Source organism: Myodes glareolus, chromosome 19, assembly GCF_982192425.1.
Source record: "Myodes glareolus chromosome 19, mMyoGla1.1, whole genome shotgun sequence".
Classification (NCBI taxonomy): domain Eukaryota; kingdom Metazoa; phylum Chordata; class Mammalia; order Rodentia; family Cricetidae; genus Myodes; species Myodes glareolus.
Genome location: NC_142044.1, coordinates 53065715 through 53088087, shown reverse-complemented (window position 1 = coordinate 53088087; position 22373 = coordinate 53065715). Strand labels below are relative to the sequence as shown.

Here is a 22373-nt window from a genome sequence, read left to right as displayed (position 1 = left end):
GTTTAGTTGTCTACCATTTTGAAGGTAGGGCTACTGGTGCCTTTGAAAGATCAGCAGTTGTTGTGCCCTGTTCTTGTACAACCCAAATGGTCAGTGACTATATTTTATAATATCTTGTAGTACTTTTTTCCAGAAACATACGTTAATTTATGGTTTGTTTCTAAGACTGAGGGAATGTTAGCCTGAGTATTCCATTGTTGTAACAAATCACATCTCCACTAATTCATTGCTATTTTAGCCACATACAATTTAATATCCCTCTCTGTCCTTCTGGTCCTATACATTTGACTCATCTCATACTTTGTTTTACATGAGATAAAGTTCTGATTCCTAAAAACTGAACATTTACATTGTGAAGAAGCCAATTTGGATGCCAAAATTCTGGTAAAGTTCTTGTTACATCTGCACTTGTGTCTACCAGATCTTTAATGACAATGTCATTTATTCATAATTTTAATTTGATCTTTATTCCTTTATAGACGTTTGCCACAATACTTGCTTTATGGTTTCTCTTGAAGTTTTCGCTCTCTCTTCTCTGTCTGTTCTATTATGCAGAGCAGTATGGTTTTTCACAATAGGTATTAGGTTCTTTAGTTGCTCTGGGAAGGAGTTTCCTCTAAGATGGCAGGATATGACAGAACCAGGATTCACATAGGGACCTGCAAGAGGCCCCTCACAGTTTCCTGACAACAAAGGATTTCCTTGAATATTGCTCATCGACCTATATTTACTAGTCCAATGCCTGCCTTTGCCACACCTTCTACATAATCCAGAAGGGAGGGGCATTCTGAATGGATTATTCTTAGAAAAAAAATATTGTTTCTATGAATGCCTTTTCTACAATTCCTTTTAAGGTGACATTGTATGCCACAATTATAACACTTGACATTTTAATTTTTTCTCACACCTCTGAAAATCACCTCTCTTACCCATGCATCAACATGGTCATGAGATTCAATATTAATTATATCTCAAATCCATTCCTCCAAAAGTGATGACCTTGCCTTTAATACCCTAATTATCCTTTTACACAGAAAATTGGTGTTTTCAAAAGCAAGAGATTCAATTATTATTTGTCCAGCTTCTGAATTGGTGTCGTTTTATTTACTGATGAAGTCAATCTTTTTTTTTTGATTTCTTTATTATTTTAAATTTATACTTGCCTGATCCCATATCCATCCTTCCTCCCTCCCCCCCATCCCAGTCCCCCGACCTTTCCCCAATCCTCCCCTACTCCCTTCTCTCTAACCCTCTCCCTTTCCGACAACCCTCCCACCCCGCCATGCACCCGAGGTTACCTGGGACTCTTGTCTATTTCCTACCTCCTGGCGGATAGCTAAATAATCTTCATCAGGTTCATCTTCTTATTTAGCTTCTCTAGGATCACGAATAATAGGCTCAAAAACCTTTAATTATGGTTAGAATCCACTTATGAGTGAATACATACCATGGTCCTCTTTTTGGGTCTGGCTTACCTCACTCAGTAAAGCATTTTCTATTTCCATCCATTTGCATGCAAAATTCAAGATGTCATTGTTTTTTACCGCTGAGTAAAACTCTAATGTGTATATGTTCCACACCTTTTTTAACCATTCTTCTATTGAGGGGCACCTAGGCTGTTTCCAGGTTCTGGCTATTACAAATAGTGCTGCTATGAACATAGAACAAATGCTTTTGTAGTATGTTAAGGAATCTCTAGGGTATATTCCCAAGAGTGGAATTGCTGGGTCCTGAGGGAGGTTGACTCCCAGTTTCCTGAGAAACCGCCACACTGATTTCCACAGTGGCTGCACAAGTTTGCATTCCCACCAACAATGGATGAGTGTTCCCCTCATTCCACATCCTCTCCAGCATAGGCTATCATTAGTGTTTTTGAGTTTGGCTATTCTGACAGGTGTAAGATGATATCTCAAAGTGGTTTTGATTTGCATTTCCCTGATTGCTAAGGAGGTTGAGCATGACCTTAAGTGCTTTTTAGCCCTTCGAAGTTCATCTGTAGTGAATTCTCTGTTCAGTTCAGTACCCCATTTTTTAATTGGGTTAATTAGAGTTTTAGTGTCTAGTTTCTTGAGTTCTTTGTATATTTTGGAGATCAGACCTTTATCTGTTGCAGGGTTTGTGAAGATCTTTTCCCAGTCAGAAGGTAGCCTTTTTGTCTTACTGACAGTGTCCTTTGCTTTACAGAAGCTTCTCAGTTTCAGTAGGTCCCATTTATTTATTGTTTCTCTTATTGTCTGCGCTCCTGGGGTTCTGCTTAGGAAGTGGTCTCCTGTGCCTATATCTTGTAGACTACTTCCCACTTTCTCTTCTATCAGGTTCAAAGTGGTCTGATTAATGTTGATGTCTTTTATCCATTTGGACCTGAGTTTTGTGCATGGTGATAGATATGGATCTATTTTCATTCTTCTACAGGTTGACATCCAGTTATGCCAGCACCATTTGTTAAAGATGCTATCTTTCTTCCATTGTATAGCTTTAGCTCCCTTGTCAAAAATCAGGTGTTCATAAGTTTGTGGGTTAATACCCGGGTCTTCTATTCGATTCCATAGGTCGACTTCTCTGTTGTTATGCCAATACCAAGCTGTTTTCAATACTGTTGCTCTGTAATACAGTTTGAAGTCAGGGATGGTAATGCCTCCAGAGGTTCCTTTATTGTATAAGATTGTTTTGGCTATCCTGGGTTTTTTGTTTTGCCATATAAACTTGATTATTGTTCTCTCAAGGTCTGTAAAGAAGTTTGATGGGATTTTGATGGGAATTGCATTGAATCTATAGATTGCTTTTGGTAGAATTGCCATTTTTACTATGTTGATTCTCCCTATCCAAGAGCAGGGAAGGTCTTTCCATTTTCTGGTATCCTCCTCAATGTCTTTCTTCAAAGACTTAAAGTTTTTGTCAAATAGGTCATGATGAAGTCAATCTTTGTAATAAATCTGTAAAGGCTTCCTTTTGGTCCTGTATAACTTTAGTAAATAGCTCAATTTTCTTTCCTATTTCTCCAATTCCGTCCCAAGCATTCAAAGCTGCTGCGTGGCATAAATCCAGCATGTGGTCATCATATACAGATTGTCTTTCTACCATAGCATAATTTCCTTCTCCAGGATTTTGATCTTGGTAGATATCCAAACCTCTCGCTTTACTGCATTTTTTTCAATAATCTTAGCCTCTTCTCTGAACCAGGTATTCCATTGTAATAGTGGACCAGGCTCTAAAAGAGCTTTAATCAACTTTTTCTCGTCGTTAGGGATAATTCTACTACCAACTGGCCATGAATTTAACATTTTCTCCACAAAAGCTAAATGAATGCCATATGAGACTATTGCTTCCTTGAATCTCCTTAAATCTAACACTGGTACAGGAGTCCATTCAGTTCTTTCTCGTTATTTGGCAATTCCTGTATGGTTACTGGGTATATTAAGGTTGGTTGTTTGAAAACCCTAGGCTGTTCCTCTCTACACATATAATGCAATGTTAAAATTGGTTCTCCATTAAATTTCTGTGTCTGAATTTAAGTATCTCTGTGATATATTTTATTTAGTTTTTCTAAGGCTTATATTTAGCACTCAGATTAATCAACTTTTTTAGTGATACATTAGAAATGGTAAAGCTGATAATGTTTACAACTGACATTATATAAATGACATCTAAATTAGATATTCTCTCATTTACTCATTCCATTTTCAAACTGCCTAGCATATTATCATACAGCAATCCAAATCCCCCCATTGTGATGTGGTTTTCCATTTTTAAGCATGTAAAAAACTCTCTCTTTAAACTAATTATTGCCTTTGAGAGTTTCCCATTGCCTTACCAAATCTGCTGCCAATGTTGACAAGGATGTGAGGCTTATTGCTGCTCTGTAGAACCGTAGCTGCATGACTGGATTTCAATCCAGCTATCTAGTTTGGTAGCAGCCCAAAAAGGGGGTTCAGGGAGAGCCCACTAGGACAGAAAAAAAAAAACTAGTTGGTAGGGCAGTGACTCTGTGTAGCTCCAGTCTCTGCAGATAAAGACACAGGTAAAGACTTCTTCAATTTGTACCCCAAATATTGTGTGCTAAATGTAGCATGAACAATAAAAATTCAGGGACAGATATGGGGTTCAACCTGAAGATCCACTGGCTCTTACCTCTTCCTCAAACTAAAAATAGGTGATCCTCCCTCCATGAATCCTTAGATTGAGACTGAGAGAGACCTGTCTCCTCCTGTTTTATATTTCTCTCTACTACTGGGATTAAAGGCATGCACCACCACTGCCTGGCCTCTATGGCTAACTATTGTGGCTGCTGGGATTAAAGGTGTGTGCAACCACTATCTGGTCTGTATTGCTGATTAGTATGGTTGTTTTGCACTGATTTTCAGGCAAACTTTATTTATTAAAATGAAAATGTTACACCACTACAGGTGTGTCTAGGGTTCCTGTTGGTGTTCCATACTGTTTGGCATTAAAACTACACAGTGAATGGCAATGCATAGTCAAGAGGCAAGCCACAATGATTTGGTCTCCTGCTGGACTTCAGAAGATGCCACTGAAATTCTTGTTTCAAATGTGGTGACAGTTCACTGGTTTCCTTTGACCTTCCATCACTAACCTTCATTGCAAGCATCTTTGGTCTTTATTGCATTCCCTAACTACTATGCATATAAACTCCTTCCTGTAAGTTAATTTTATTTTATAATTTTATTTGAAAATTAAATACTTGGACCATTAAATGTGCTTTCTCATAGGAGCAGGATCACATATGGAACCTGGTTCTTTTGTTAGGCTGTAACACTCAGTGCAGTGGTTACTTTTCTCATCTCCGAGACTAAACACCTTTTAAACATTAACAAAATATCTGAAGGAATTAACATAAGGAAGGAAAGTTTTTAGGGGCTCATGTTTGGTAGGAAGTCAGTTAGTTATGTCATGGCAACTGACCTGGACTCAGTCCAGGCTATTCCTCTCCACAGCTCATTCCCAAGGAAACTTTAGGGACCCCCCCTTCCCATGCAAATTTCGATAGTCTTGAAAGACAGAGTCACTATGTGGGGACCAGTGTTCAGATATGTGAGACCTTGGGGAACATTTCATATTAAAACCATAACACCCATTAATCTACGTACAACTTAACCGAATTTGATGTGTGTATCTGTATAGGAGAATTTGTGTTTGAGTTAACTCTTGCATTATGAGAGCAGAGAGAGCCATGAACAGTGCAAAGAGTACCTCATCTCCAAACCTGACACTTTGTCACTGTAGAGGTAGCTAGAGTGAGCCAATTTATCCAGTGAACACAGACGCAAAGTGAGTTCTTTTCCTTATAGCATGTATACTGATGGATACTGATGGCATAATACACACACACACACGCACACACACACACACACACACACACACACACACGGGGGGGGAGAGAGAGAGAGAGAAACAGCAATCTGAGATTCCTTTCCGTGCAATATGTCTATACTGTCATTCTCAAGAGTATGTATTTTCTGAATATAGAGTTTACGAGAGAGAGAGAGAGAGAGAGAGAGAGAGAGAGAGAGAGAGAGAGAGAAACAGCAATCTGAGATTCCTTTCTGTGCAATATGGCTGTACTGTCGTTCTCAAGAGTATGTATTTACTGAATATAGAGTTTATAAGAGGAGAGAGGAGGTACTGAAAATTTTAGTAAGACATTCTAGTTCAAAAAGGACCAGCAATACAAAGTCGTTGAGGCAGGAAGGGTTGGAGTGCACTGCTGTGGCCGTCTGTAAATGTTGATGCGAGCCTGAAGATTCCATGAGAAAGGGGCATATAAATACGGGATGCTGCAGTTTTATAGGCCATGCTTCTAAAGGTTTTGAGATTTGTTGTTGTATGCTGCTGGAGGGTGATGTGATTTGATTTATGCATCTTAATGAAGTGTGCCTGCTGAAGTGAAGAATGAGGTCAGAGAAGCAAGATTGCAGTAAAGGATAACAGTTATGAATCTGTTGTAATTTGACTGCATGAGTCACATTTGACAATTAAAGCCACTGAAGTGATAAAGCCGTCCCATCTGGAATGTATTATGGCTGTTTGATTACAGATGACTTCTCTGTTAGATGTAAAATGAGAGACATTGCATGGCTCTCTTGAGTACTGGTGAGAGTACCTGGGTAGACAGTGAAATCAACTACAAAGTGACTGAGTCAAAGGATGAAGATTTAGGGACACTTGGGAAAGAGATTTTGAGTTGAGATGTTCCCCCTCTACCCTAGTAAACTTTCAAATGCAGACGTTGGCTAGATGATGTTCAAAGACTACAGGCAGGGGTTTGGAAAGCACCAATCAAAAGACTTAGGACTTTGAATACTTTAAAGAGAATAAAAGTAGAGAAAATAAGATGACAGGTTCTTGAGGGAACTGACGGCTTCAGAGATCCTGTTGGGAAAACATAACCAGAATCATCATTTTCTAAGCCTGTTACTACATGCCACTGCTGGCTCCAGCCCAGGCAATGCTTTACCCTGCACTCAGGCTGGTGATGGGTCCACTTCCTTGTTTGCTCTGCTCTAACCCTCCCTTCCTCATCCTTGCTTCCCTTTCCTTGAGTAACCATATGCATTGTTGTCCCTTATACACTGTTGTCCCGCATACATTGTTGTCTTAGGAACAATGTTGCTCTTGGGGCTTTTCTGGCTCAAATAGTTACATGGTTTTTCTCCCTCACATTGATTGGTCATTTTTTGAGGCTTTTATCCAAGAGCACACAGTATTTGCATCTTTTCCACCCATTCTGCTTCTTTAATTTCTTCTGGTCCCCCAACCTTTCATATACTTAAAATGTCTTTATTAAATCATTTCTCCTTCTTCTTCTCCTCCCTCCAACCCCTCCCATGTCCCTGTCTCTACTCCCTCTCAAATTCATGGCCTCTTTTTTTTTAACTACTATTGTTACACATGAACCTGCACATATGTGTGTGCATATGAATGCATGTATATGCACATACATATATGTGAATGAATATATAGAGTCGGTTTAGCATTGTTCATATGCATATATTTTTAGCACTTTATCACTTCGTGTTTGATAGCCACTAAGAAGGTTTGTTCTGAAGATGACTATCTCTCTTTCTCTCAGTAATTGAGAGATGCCTGTAGTTCTTCATTTATGGGTAAGACATGGTCAGATTTCCCAAATTCAAGTTGGCATGCCATCCCATGTTTTTACTTTTCAGGTTTGCTATTGTATAGGTAGCTGTACTGTTGAGATTTCATAGGTAGAGCTTCACTCTCATGTATAAAAGACACACTATCACAGCAGGCTTCTTGTTCTTTTGGCTCTTATAACCTTTCTCTCTCCTCTTCTACAGTGTTCCCTGAGTCTTAGGTGTAGAAGTTGTGGCACTAACAATTGGATGGTCACTCCCTGGCCAGTTGTCCTCTGCACTTGGATCAGTTGTGGCTTTCTCTAACGATCTCAATCTGCTTGGGGTGGGAAGAAGGACCTTCTCTGAGACTTGAGAGCAAATATACTGACTGCCCCTTTCCTAAACCAGAGTGACTCCCAACTTCATTTTAATTTCTTTCCTTATACCCACAGATGAATGTAGCTCTCAGATACCTTATGTTCACTTTTAGGAGTCCTTGTCTAACTGTCCCCCCTGTGATCCTCTGATGTCTGGAGGATGAAAAGTTTTCGGTTCCATGTCAAATGATGATTTCTAGCCTTATAAACATCAAGTATTTACAGTTGATATGTGGGTCAGGTTTCCTATCTCCATGCTAGTAAAATCCAGAATCTGCCTTGGACTCTTGAATCATACCTAGAATTACTTCCTACCTGGTCTCAGCTGGATGATTGTTACATGATTACTCTTTAATTTGCATGAAATGGGATGGTTTATGTGGAAAATTGGCTCTTAATCAGGACTTAGTATCAGTAGAGGTACAACGGATAGCATTACATAATTAATGTTATTACTTAGTAACACTACAGTATGCAATACTGACTAGATTTGCATGATTTCTTAGTCTTCTAGTTATTTGCATGCCAGCTCTTTGCATGTTGCATTTTAAACAGCTTTAAGAACTAGTGTTCCACTGAAGATAACGTGTTTCCTGGAGGTGCTATGTTACACATGAAGCAGCTTCTATTTGTGAATTGTATTGTTTTTTAAATGCATATTATATGTGTGTGATCATTTTTAAAATAAATTGGCTTTAATCAGTGGATGCCAATTTGTAGAAACCTTAATTTTCGTTCAGAGGCTTAATTAATTACCTTAATTTGCACCTTTAGAATGACAAAAATATGTTGAAAATCACCAGTAGTCCTAAAGGAAAATAGATGAAGTTAGTTGAGAAATTTTCCAAACGTCTCTTTGTAAGTTAGTTTAGAAGTTTTTATTAGCGTGTTGCAAAGAAGATTAACTTCTGTGGTTCATTAATGTTCTTCTACTAAATGTAAAAACCCAGGGTTTAAAGGGGAAAAGTGCTGTTTTTCTCTATTGCTAAGCTATGACAAATTATTTCTACTGAAATATCAACTCTTTTTGTTTAGTGTTGAGTTTTCGCATCTCCCAAATGATATGACTGTGCCAATAATCATTTAAAAATCAAGAACCACTACTTAAATGTTGTAATACTGTTTTTGGTGTTTAAAAGTGATTGCCATGCTGAATGCAGTGTATGATATAACTAACACCTTATTCTTCATACTGATTGATGTAATTTCTAGAAGTTAAATAAATAGAAAAGAAGTCTGAAATATTAGTGAGATTAGTAAGTAAGCAATAGACGCTAGCAGGTAATGACAGTGATGTGATCTTTATGGACAGGAGTTTGTGTTTCCTCAATTTTACCACATTAAGTTAAAATAATATGAATGAGAGTCATTTCTATCATTCGTTTTTATCTCTTTTTGACTACTTTTGTATAGATGCATTAAAAATTAGCTAAATGAGTTAAAAATGGAGAAAAGCAAATCATGTGATGAAATCTAATGGTTAAGTCATGAACTTAACCTTGACTATTCCCCTTTACTTTGCTGAATTAAAGTGAACTGTCAACATAACAATGGAATGTCTTTTAACCTAAATTACCTACTAGTCAGGGAAATTATGTATTCAGACAGGCATCAGTCATTGCTAAAGTAGGAAAATCATTTCAAAATTATCTTCAGAAGAACTGTTGAGAGAAAGAGATCATCCGGTGATATGCTTATAAAGTTATTATTAGGTTTGCGATATGTTAGTAGAGTGAAAATCAGAAACTTTGCTTTCAGGTAATAGTTCTAGGTTTGCTGTACCACTGTGTTCAAAATGTCCTTTCTTACATGTGTGTCAATATGTACACTATGTATGATAAGTTGGTATGTAAGACACATCTCCATTACATTATAGCACTTACTGTGACCTTCGATGTCTTCAGAATGGAGCTGAAGGTGAAGCTATTTTACTTAGATAGTTATAGTATCCCAGTGTTGGATTCTCGTAGCAATTAATACATTATGAGTGTGTAATAATGTTTTGTTCCAGGGGATAAGAGGGTTATGTTTCAGACAACTATTCTAAGTGTTTTTCAAATATTGTCTACAGATACTTTCTTAAATAATCCTCCCAGGAATCCATGTAGTCAGAATTATTATGTCACTGTGTAGATTAGACTGCTGAGGTACAGGGACACTGGTATGTGGTTGAGCTTGGGCATGGGTGCATGGGTGCAGACCACCAAGACATTCATGACCGTATTCAATGGTAATATGTTATCTACTATAGACTCGGTGTGTGTGTGTGTGTGTGTGTGTGTGTGTGTGTGTGTGTGTGTGTGTGTAGAGAGAGAGAGAGAGAAAGAGAAACCAGGTTTGTTGTCAGCCGCTAGCTCACAAATAATGCTGAGACATCTTATTAATTATGCAAGCTCAGTCTAAGTAGACTTGCCCCACTAGTTCTTAAACTTAACCCATTTCTATGTACTTATGTTTTGCCTCGTGTGCCCTTTTACCTTTCTTTCATTCTGTATGTCTGAATCTCTCCAAGTCTTTTAGGCGTCTGATGGGTGCCTAGATTCTTCTCCTCCTCCTTTCTCCTCCTGCTCCTCCCTCTCTCCCTCCCCCCCCCATTTCTTCTATACTTCCTGTCTAGCTATTGACTGTACAGCTTTTTATTACAACAATCGCAGCAATAGATTTTCATACAGTGTACAAACAGTCCACAGTGAGAGAGGAGAGATTTGAATAAGTCACATATAGGAACCATGAGCATTTGTACCTCAAAAGACAAAATCTTACTGCAAAAAAAGACAAAATTTACTGCAAAGTGAGTTTCGCTTTAGCATTTAAAAACTTATTTATTGTGTGTGTGTGTATGTGCGCGCACACACGCATGTGCGTGTGCATGTGGCATAGTGTTTGTGTTGAGGTTGGAGGATAGCTGAGAAGAGTCGTTTCCCTCCTATGGATCTCAGGAGTTTATTGGCAGCAAGTGCCCTTTGAGCCATCTCACTGCTTACAGAACTTCCTTAACTTATTTGTAGAATTTCTAAAGCTCGGAGCAGAAGCATAATGCATGCAGAGAATGTAGAAGATTATGAAGCTACAGTATAGAATAAAATTCAGGCAAACAGATTAGTAAATATTTATACTTCAGAAATAGCCAAAATAATAGATCTGAAGAATTAGGAATGTTACGCTCTGTGTAGACCTAGCAAAGAAGAGAGATGCTAATATGCATGTGTATAATCAGCAGGACCTTGGCTGCAGGGACGTGGAGTCCGTTAGTTGTAACAAATCTAGACTCAGATTGCTGTGAGTATGATCTGAGCATGCCCACTGGCTATCTGCTGCTTTTCATTCTCATCGTTATTCAATCCCTCCTGCTCCCCCCTCCTCTTTTGATCGCTCTTTTAGCTTTGGCACCAGCCATATTGAGTGTAATAGTCGGATACACTTCAAGTTCCAATGATTCTTAGATATGAACAAAACGTTTTTCGTACATTATGAGACTCTTATTTAAACTATAAAGAATGAATTTAACAAACATTTAATGTTTTCATGGCCATTTTGAGGAGAAAGCCATAACTGTTATTATATTATACACTGAAGTATTTCTCAGCTGCCCAAGATTCTCTAGGCTGGATTCGTTCTGCAAGGGCTTCGAGTTAAAGAAGGGACTGCGTTTATTCTTGGAAATACCATCACAACCTAATTATAATGATTCCACAACTGGGTCACAGCACCAGCCTAAGAAGCAGTGAGACAGTTTATGGTGCGGTTTGTTTTTATTTCCATGTCTACGTACAGCCAAAAATACCTAAAAATACCCACTGAAAGACACTAAGTATTTACACATGAGTGTAAAATGCAGAGCAGATGTGAGCCTTTAAGCCAGCTAACACACACACTGAATAGAAGTTTCCCACCTCATGACGGCCTGGTAAATACCATGTGCTGACTTTTGTGCTGTAGGTAGTGAATGTGTTGCTTGGCACAGACTGTCCATGCCCAGAAATGCAGGGCAAACCCAGAGATAGTGTGAAGATGGGGCAGGATAGGGAAACTGGGAGGATGCCGGTAGGTTCATGCTGATGGTTTTCCCTAGGACTGATCCCCCCCCCCCCCAAAGACCCACCCAAGGCTCACTTACTAGTCTACATGGGACTTTTTCTCCTATTTGGACTTAGGACACTCACTATCCACATCGTTTTCCCTGCACCAAGTAACGAGGGATTTTATTTCTCGGCTTGTTGGCTTTATGTGTATCTGAGTGCAGTTCCTCTCGCTGACTGGAAGAAGAGGCAGGCAACTGGACCTAGTGAGCCTCGGATTCGTCTTCTGGGTTTTCATTATGGCTCTGAGCAAGTTGCTTTATTCAATCTTCAGTTCTCTTCTCTATAAAGCGGCCCCATAGTAGCTCCCAGACATGAATTTTAATTTGCGAAGTCATTTTTCTGAAACTCTGGTGAACTCAGTGGCACACCTTGCACATTTGACAAGCAGATTTATCAGCTCTTCGTAAAAACGAAACATCATATTTAATGTCTGCCCTCGATCCATAGGGTATCCCTTGGGTTATTCAATGCCCAGAGCTCCTCCCTGCAGAGTTTTGAGGATAGTCGAGATGTCTGAAGCATCTGGGGCTACCCTGGAGCACCGGGCTTCTTCCTGATTGCCAGTCTGCTTTCGCAGGGGCATGGATCCAGACGGTAGCAGAGCCCTTGTCTTATGGTCTAGTGACACGGCAGTACCTGGAAGCTCAAAATAACAAACTGGTTCTGTGACTAAAGTGTGAAATTACATGCGGACTGGGAGGAAAGCAGCATGGTAAAATTCATTCATATTGGGCTTATTATTTTTGGAACTGAGAATTCTGTATTTCGGTAACAAAAAAATGCAAACGTGATGCACGAGATATCTATTGTGCAATAGTCTGGGAACTTATGAGCTTTAATCCTTTTATCTATTTTAGGACTTTCTGGGCCAAGTGTTTTGTACATTGGGGGGAGATTGTTGGTTCACAGGGAAGTCGTCTGGAAAAGCCAATAGTGTAAGTACTTTTTAATTCAGACAGTGACATGTCAACTCTGGCGTTTCTGTGTTAGCCGTTTGGAAAATGAGTTTTTAAATTTTTTACTAGAATTTTGTCTTCCAGTAACTAATTTTGGCATTTTAATAAAGAATATATTTCAGCTGTCATATGCTCTACAAAAAAAGTGTTCAAAACCAAATTGATCAGATTTGAAAGGAAATGTACTATATTCTTTTTGTTTATGCTGTTAGATTTAATACTTTATGGAAAATAAATTTACTTCTTTAAGTCAGGACATATGTGTAGCTCTACTTTCACATCCTTTGTTCAATAATTGTACCTTTGATGATTGAAATGTTAATAGTTAATTGCGACCTTGCTTTCCGTGGGCAGAGATGCATGCAACTATGTTCGCTACAATAAAGCAACAGTGACGAACGAAATAAGTGATTGCATCCACAGGCAGTGTGGGGAACCAGTGAGTTCACTGAGTGCATAGAAACATGGGTCCGTGGTTCCTTACAGACTAGCAGTCAGCTGCACCACCAAGAAGTTCCACCTCAGCAGGAGTGATAGCCTACCAAACACTGTACTGCCTCCTGTGTCCGGTACCCTCTGGGACTGCCTGCAGCTGAAGCAGCCCTGTGTGTGGCTGGTGTGTGATTGTTCACAGTGATTCCCTCCTTCTGGAAGGGAAGATCAACAGGACATGTGCCAGAGGCTACTCTGATTTGAGGTGGCAGAGCGCCCCCTGGCATCCCCACCCAGGGAGCAAAGTGCACAATTCCCTAATTGTTTTTACCAGATGCGTTGGTGGAGGAAGCAGTGTGGGATTCTGATGACTTCGATTTATTTATTTATAAAAATCAGGAGATCCAGGAAATCCCAATCAACAACTGAGAACTAAGCACAATGTCCAAACTTTAGGAAAATTTTAAGCCCTGCCTTCACCACATTACAAAATAAATATGTCAAAGTGATCTATTCCTCTTTAGCCCCATGTAAGTGAGACTGTTATGTTATCTCGCTCATATTCTGTATAACATTTAACTTCATGTGTGTATCAACGGTATACAAAACATCTTAGCTCACAAACTATTCATTTTGACTTCTTTTATTTACCTTGATTCTCCGATTTCCTTACAAAATTATTACCAAATATCCGTTTGAGGTCTTCATTGTATCTATTCTCTTTTAAATATTCTTGTTAAGAATAATTTATTTCCATCTAGTTATAAAACTTAAATGTTCATTAGTAAAATGTATTTATGCTCAGTTTATTAAGTAATAAAGCCACCTGTGGAGAATAAAGGAAGAGGATTGCCAAGAGATTAAGACTAGCCTGGGGTACATTGTGAGAGTGTTCCAGACTAGCCTGGGGTACATTGTGAGAGTGTTCCAGACTAGCCTGGGGGTACATTGTGAGAGTGTTCCAGACTAGCCTGGGGTACATTGTGAGAGTGTTCCAGACTAGCCTGGGGTCCATAGTAGAGCGTTCCAGACTAGCCTGGGGTACATAGTAGAGTGTTCCAGACTAGCCTGGGGTACATTGTGAGAGTGTTCCAGACTAGCCTGGGGTACATAGTAGAGTGTTCCAGACTAGCCTGGGTTGTAATGTAAGATCCTGTCTCAAAAATAAAAGCAAAACAAAACAATACCACCAACAATGTCTTAAAAAATAAGTGGCAAAGTAACCGTCTAAGTAAACACCATTAAGTGCTTTTAATTTTCATGGCATTTTTCTAGTCAAGTGACGAGTGTTCACAAGGATTCCTGGTATAGCATGAATGAATCTAACTTGAGCGTTTTCTAAGAAAAAAATATCACATTATATCTTCTACTATCTTAATGGTACCTTTAATATTTTTCAAGAGAAAGCATACACAGTAGAGCACCAAATTTTCATTTCAAATCAGAGAAATGGAAGAGACAACTGGCAATCATATTTTTAAATTGGTGGCTTTATTGAAAAATTATAACTGCTCTATTTTTTTCTCTAGCAAAAAAATTCCTTTATTAATTTTAAACATCTTTTAAAAGTCGAAATTATTATTTTCATTGGGATTGTGTGATGGCTATAGTATAGCATGAGAGTGTACCCTTGATTCAGCTAACACTAAATTTCCATTGGAAGAGGCAAACAAATGTGAACTGAAGCTAAGAGGTAACAGTACCTAGGGTAATGATTGGAAGACTTACTAACCTCAGGAGAATTTAGTAGTTACTGAGTTGAGCTGGTTTTGCACGACTGTCCTTTGGGTTTGCTAAGTGGTGCTGAGACTGGGCAGTCATGAGAGAGAGCCTTAATACCCCGACATGATAAGTGTGGATTCCAATTATTGTGTTTCATCTATAGCAGATTTTTGTTTGTTTTGACATTGTATGTATGTCATAGAATGACATATGATGCACTCCCCTTAGATGTCTAAGTATACATGTGTCCTGACTGAACTGTTTTCTCAGGAAAATAAACACTAAGTCAATGTTGTATGATAGGCTTCTTTATTTGAGAGTGAGATTTTGAGAGATTCCCGAGGATGTGCACTAGGTAACACTCACTAGTAGAAGTGGGTAATGAATTGCAGATTTGAATATCATAGAGACTGGTCACAAAAGAAAGAAGACAGCAGCTATAGAAATTGCAGGAAGGTTGTATCTGAGGTGAGGATGTTGAGTACTTTAGACAAGTGGAGCAGAAGAAAGGCAAGGGAAGTTGAGACACACTGATGCTTAAGAGAGCAAAGCCATGGGCTGGAGAGATGGCTCAGAGGTTAAGAGCACTGACTGCTCTTCCAAAGGTCCTGAGTTCAATTCCCAGCAACCACATGGTAGCTCACAGCCATCTATAATGAGATCTGGTGCCCTCTTCTGGCCTGCAGGCATACATGGAAGGAATGTTGTATACATAATAAATAAATAAATCTTTTAAAAAAAAAGAGAACAAAGCCAAATATGATTAGCTTGCTCGTGGAATGACATTCTGTGAGCTCCCTTCCACTCAGGTGAAGAGGAGATTGAAACAATCACATGTAGTCCCCAATCCCACTGTCCAAAAACTCCATCTTTGAGAGAGGCATGTTTCTAGAAGACATAAAAGGTCTGAAAAATAAGGCCCACGGGCTAAGATGGAAGTTCAGGGTCTTCCGGTGACGATGCAGTTTTTAGGCAAAAAGCACTTTACTCCATTACCTGAGCCTCTAATGAATTTTTTGCTGTTGTTGTTTGAAAACTTGCAGTTGTGTTTAGAAATCCAGGGAAACACTTTCCCTACAACTCTGTTGGGTTGTCTGCATTGCCAAGGCAGTTCTCCAAAGAAGCTGACCCTCCCATAGATTCTCCCAGCTGCCGGCCCATTCTTGTGGATCCACTGACATCATTTCCTCCTAGTTTACCATTTCCCATGATTCCATCTAAGAGGAAAATGGAGGGAAGAAGGACAAGGTTGGGGAATGTGGACATGCTTATTTCAGTAGAAGAGAGAATGACTGTGGATAAAAGGACAAAGAAAATATTAATAATACAAAATCAGAAAGATGCTTCTCTGATAGGAAGTTCAGCGGCACACAGAGACTCCTTAGAAGCGAAGATGTGTGTCTCTGTTCTCAAAGTGCCCTCTCGCGGAGTACCTTCCTACCAGCTGACTAGGCAGCCACTCAAAATCAGACATTTTCAGGCTGTTTCCCAAGGCTTGGGATAGAGATGAGAGCTGCCCATTTTCCTGCTTGGAGGCAGTACCTTTACAATCCTGTTAAGGACTCTGGCAATCTTCCCCACCCTGCTGAGCACACACTTCTGAAATGCAGCATAAGGTACCTCCCAAAGTAGGAAATACACCCACAATAAACAAAATTGACTCATCTTGAATTTTAAAACTCTTCCTGTGTCCTATATGTTATTTATCTTAAATAACATTATTCAAGTGATTTGATATTTATTTACTAATTCATTTAGGTCACAGACTTATTTTCTAATTAGTTTTCCCTTTACATTCCACGTTACTCAGAGCACCCCCTTGTTCTCTTTCCTTTAAATGTCCTGGTTCATATTCTGATAAGATGTTCAGAGGCCTCTTTCTCAGCTTCCTAATTGCAGCTGAGTTATCACACCTCATCAAACACAGGCTTTTAAATGAATAGTAATTGTAAATTTTGGTGATTTAGAGAAGACAAAGTAGCATCCTAAATTATTCATTAATCAAATCTTCGACAACTAAGGCAGGTTTTACATAAAGGCAAAAAGAAATGCTTCTTGTATGTAGCCTCATGTCTTGTTAAATAATCATAATTTGAATTTAAACTTAACTAGTGTATTTCTGGGCTTCAGTGATGGCTGTCTTTGAAGATTTAGATTTTTGTTTTCTTTCAAAAAGTGATTAATAAAATAGTCTCTAAGAACTAACACAAAATGATTTGAAATGTTATCCAAAAGTGTTTCTTTCATTGTAATAACATTTCAACATTTTTTTTTTGCAGTTTCCTGAAAGTCCATTTTGTTGGATACAATATATTTACCAAATCTTTATTACCAAACATTTTTTGGTGTCCTGCTGCTTACTTTGTCTGTGGCTTTGGCTGGACCCCTGTGGCTTCAGGCCCCTCCTTTTAGAGGTCCCATCATTATTTAGCCTTGCTCCCAGTGGGCCCTCTGTTTTCTCATGCTGTGAGATCAGAACGGACTTGCTTTGTCATGTTCCCCGAGCCTTCCCCTGCCTGTCTTTAAGGAGTTTAGTGGTGGACTCAGGAGGGAGTCAGCTCCAGTTTAAGAATGATTGCTCTTATCATCTGGAGGGAAATTAGGATTATGTTCCTAAAACAATAGGCTTTCTGATTTTGTCCCTTTCAGTCAGGCACACAATAGCCTAAAGACACTAAGTAGGCCCCACGTTCTAAATAGTGTTCCTAGAAACTAAGTCTTTTAAATTAGTAGACTTCCAGGAGACAAGATCTCAACTGTGACGTATTATATCTGTACAACTGCGGGTTACACTACTGGCATGAACAATTAACTGGACCAAAGAAACATATACAGCTGTTGAAACGAAGCGGATTTGCCTAAGATTTGGAGGTAAACAGAACTTGGTTTCTCCATTTTTCAGGTTTGTAATTGAAGCAAAATTGCTTTAAATTCCTCAGCTCCAATTCCTCTTTAGAAGCACCCTAATAACACTTCTAACAGAGTTGTAAGAAATAGCAATGCTTTATATGATAAATTTGTCTTGAAGAACTCGGGCTTTAATAAACATGGAAATAGTGGCAACTGTTAATACTGATGTCTAAAGTATCCAGTAACTTCTAGGAGAAACCTCTTAAACCAATCCCTTAATCTCCCTCTGACTTCCTCCCTCCTCACTCTTCGCTCTTCCTTGGTTTGTGGCCATTTCTGTGAGTTAAGATAGATATTCAGCAAATTTAGGGAAAGGACAATCAAAAATCAAGTTTGATTTTATTATGTAAATTTTTATCTAAGTATAAATATTACAGTTATTTTGTCTGTTTGAGTATGTACCTGAATACCAAATTGGATTACTGAGATGAGTTCCACTTTTTATTACATGTGTTGTATGTAAAGATGTGGTTACTGCTAAGTGTCCTAAATTTCTGTAGGGTCAGATGTATGCATGTTCTTACACAAATGCAAAGAAACCAATCTCAAGTTCAGTGTCAGTTAAAAACCTTGGTGTGTGTAAACAGCCTGTGAATGCAAATACGTATCAGTAACATTCATGGGTGACACAGTTTGAGGTCACCGGGGAGAAGGGCTTCTGAGAATGACTGAGAAGTTATTTTCTTCGTGGTAGTTATATGGAAGGGCTTGTATACTCTGGACAGCCCCAATCCTTGTGCTTTGGGTCTTGGGCTGCATAAGTACAGGAAGAGGCTGAGAAATACTCACAGGCATGCATTAATTTGTTGTTTAGTGGATGTACTAGTGGCTTCCACTTCTTGCTACTTTGACTTCTGTGAAATGGTAGGCTGTCATCCTCTCTGTGAGCCAAATAGACGCTTCTTCCCTTCGGTTGCTTTCGTTGGTATACTTTATCATGGCAACAGAAAGAACTAAGACAATGTTATTCAATATTTCAAAAATTAATGCATTTCATAGGGATGTTAGATGCTTGAGCAACACAGGATAAACAGAAAACTTGTCTCTTTCTGTGGGGTGGGGGAACAGTATCCACAAAACTACATGTTCTGTAAAGGCCAAGGGTAGTAAATTCTAATACTAATCCTTTGTATGTCTACCACTAGCTTGCGAACTTTATGTATGATGGGAGTTTAGTACTTAGTTGAAGCAGTTTTTCTGCTTGTTTTTGTGTATAAACTCTGGGAAGAGCTCCAGAAATATTAGTGTTTATTCCCAAAAAGGAAGGTGTCCACAGTAGGATATTCACAGCGGCATTTGACTCTGTGCTATTGAGAAATTCTGGCAGCCACAGTCAGTGTCATGGAGACGAACTCTTCTGGATGGGAAGGTATAGAAAGACATAGCGAGTCATGAAAATTTGCACAAAATGTATTTATGTTCATCAAAAACCGTCTTTGAATGTCACCAAGAGAGGCAAATCTCAGTCTGTTATTCTGTGGAGATTTGACATTTCCTTCATCCAGATGAGACGTGCATGTAACTCCTATAGACATTCTCATATGAGAAAAATGAAGTAATGTTCACTATAACTGAGCAAATAATAAAGTGGAGAGAGTTCTTATTTCTCTGTCAGATAAAATATGGGCTTAATACATGCCTTTCATAAAAATGTCTTTACTGGAAAGTGATTATGATCAGGAAACTGCTAGACTCGAGTGTGAAAGCTGAAAAGGCCTAGTTATTCCTGATCTTGCTAAGTTTCCCAGTCCCCCGTCAAATGAACAACTATAATTCTCTGCTTATGTGAGTGGAATTAGGGCGGCTTAGACTGGTGTTTGTAGGCCATTTTTATTATGATGAATTTTATCATGAATGTGGAAAAGAAATCAGGAGGTTTTTTTTCCCCTCAAAGAGATTCATTCACTTTGGTTTAGAAACTGATTACAGGTTGTCAGCAAAAGCATAGTTCAAACCAGGGAAAAAAAGAGGAATATTTAATCTTGTGCTCCCGAGGTTGGTATCACAATGGTAGATGGATAATGGGAGTTGAAGATGATTTTGAAAATGGCCTTCAAATGTCTGTAAATAGCTGGATAGGGCCAGTGTAAACGCAGGGAGTTCAGATAAGAGGAAGGTGTCCCTTTGGGCTTGCCATACAACTCCTCAAGCTGTGAAGGCAGGTGGGGCTTTCTGTGTTAGCCTAACCTTCTTGCTTCTGAAATCTTCCTGCCAATGTCATGACTGAAGATAACAAATAAGACATGATCTAGTACTTTGGAAGACAAATAATGACTAAATTACTACATAACTTTGTGCACTGAATAAATATCCCAGGTGTCAACTGACTTAAATATCCTGACTGTCTTAAAGGATGCTCCTTCTCCAGTGTTTGGTAACCTAAGCAGAGAAACATTTCATAGATACTCGAGTTTCCTTCACAAAGACACCCACAGCTCCTTATCTCAGCCTTCCCCTCTTGTGTAGGACAGAACTTGAAGATTTTAAATTCAATTTATGAGTGTAATCAACTTAGCACTGTGTTGAGGAAAGCTTTTGTTTGTTTGTTTTTATTATTTTTTGAGACATGGTTTCTCTTTGTATCCTTGGCTGTCTTGGAACTCACTCTGCAGACCAGGCTGGCCTCAAACTCAGAGATCCTCCTTCCTCTGCCTCCTGAGTTCTGGGATAAATGGCATGCACCACCACTGACTGTTCAGTAGTGAGGAAAGATCTTTATAAAACAACCTTGGAACATAAACCATTCTGACACAGATTTAAAAAAAAATTTTTAAAAAAAATGTCACTTTGTAAGTATGTTTGGAAGCAAAATGTCCCTGAGAGAAAGACTCTAAGTCTCCTCTTCTGTGGCAGTGGCACAATTTTATATGAGCAAGACAAATATCAAGTATATAAACTGACAATATGAATGCATCAAGGTATGGTTGACGGGAAGGTTTTTTATTATAGATATTATGGAGAACAGTCAGAGGCATCTAGAAGATTCCAGAACAGGGAGAGAAAGTAGTAGACTGAACATGGCCAGCAGTCTGGACCAGGTCATGAGAGGAGAGAGGAAGGGAACAAGAGGAAAGACGAAAGGGAGTGTGGACAAAGGAGACCAAGGGAATGCATAACCGAAACAGCAGGGTTCTAATGAGACCATGAGAAGCTGGGAGTAGGGAAACCCATGGTCTGGAAAGAGTTTAGGGTAAGGAGTGTGGTCTGAGAAGAACATGGATTCTTAAATGTATAGCAGGTATTCTGATACTGAGGGAGCCTGGATGCCAGCATGTTTGGTATCCAATAGTCACTACCTACAGCCATTTGTTCCTTCCCCCAGAGAGGAGGAAAGGGCTCCTTTAGTAGAGGAAAACAGGTTTCACAGGCTTCTGAGGAATTCTGGTTATCTAACTACCAGAATTTGGACTTGACACCAGGAAATATACTGGAGTTAATTTGTCAGAACCTTGTGAATTCTGCCCCTAGCATCAGATCTTCTGCCTTCCTGTTCTTCTAGTGTAGAATTCCAGGGGGACAGTGTAATTATTTGCAGTCTGTTGTTTTAGGAATCTGAGGAGAAGGGAGAGGCAAAAGTTTCTCCTTTCCAGCAGTGATTCCTATAGCCAAGTCTGAGCCATACATAAGTACCTAAAAGAGGGAACTTTTGCAAGAGGCAGCAAAAATCACCTCCCTCTCGCTCCTCTGATGTGGTCATCAGTGCGAGTGAAAGAGACCCACGAGTATTTCTACCTCAGTTGAGTGGAAAATGTTCTTACAGTGTCTGCTCTTACCTTTACCTGCCAACACCCTGTGGGCCAGGTAACAATTGTCATCATTCTTGTTTACCAGGAAACAGCCAACAGGGGGATTCCAGACACTCAAAATGGAAATGGATGCCTTTGACTTCTGAGCTCATATGCTTAGCCATAACACCATATTGCCATCAACACACTGTGTTTATTTACAGCTTTGAAGGAAGTTACAAAGCCCATTTTATGCTGGTAACATAAAAGATTCCATTAGGAATTCAAGAATTCCAACTCTCAAGAATGAACCTCCCTTTCCATATGTCTCCCCTCCCTGCTTCAAGCGCAGCCCACTGCCCCATCTTTCCTTAAAGTGAACTGGGCTGACCTGTGGTATGTGGAGACACCACAGCATGATTATGGAAGACAAAACATGTACAAAAATAAAAATAAAAAGTCCTTCCACTTTGGGAATGAATCAGACAAGGACGCAGTTCTTGTCTGAAGAATCATCGCTTTCGATCTTCAGTGTGGTGACCCAAGAGCGCCTAGTGTCCCCTCATCGCTGTCTCCATTCTGGTACTGTAGGCTTCCTTGCTTAAATGTTTTGTTTTTGTCTTTCTTTTGTGAGCCTTCTGTCCCGGAAACAGCTGAAATCCGTGGCTCTTCACAGTGTCAAAATGTATCCAATAACAAATTCCCTGAGTTCAGTGGTTTCAAGGGAAGCAATTTGTCAGCTAATTCCACCTACTCCAATATCCCAGCTGAGGCAGATGTAGATTCTTTTATTCCACCCTTAATGGCTAATATTAACTGTAATGCTAATAATGGATATTAGCTCACGGCACACCATAGACATGTCTATGTCCCTACGTGCATAGATGCCTTTTGTGGAATGAAAACAAATGAAAGGGGGCAGCTGTCGAGTTCCAAAGGCTTCAGAGCTGGGCTGAGACAGAGCCTTATGGGTAAGAAGGAAGCAGCCCAGTGTCTGGAGGAGCTGTTGCTGGAGCTGCTGAGGTGACACCAGACAGCAAATCTCTGAAGTCTAGCCACAGGGGAAGGCTGA

General features: G+C 39.4%; 1 protein-coding gene across 2 annotated transcripts in view; it reads left to right on the top strand.

Moving 5' to 3' along the window:
- Positions 1–22373, top strand: part of Cpne8 (copine 8) — a 162408-nt gene that overhangs the window by 33272 nt on the left and 106763 nt on the right. Inside the window, exon 4 of one of the 2 annotated variants that reach the window (XM_087899190.1) lies at positions 12414–12491. The exons of the other annotated variant lie outside the window; for it this stretch is intronic. Within the exon in view, the coding sequence (XP_087755316.1) occupies positions 12414–12491 (78 nt within the window). The remainder of the gene's footprint in view (positions 1–12413; positions 12492–22373) is intronic. 2 annotated transcript variants of the gene reach the window in all.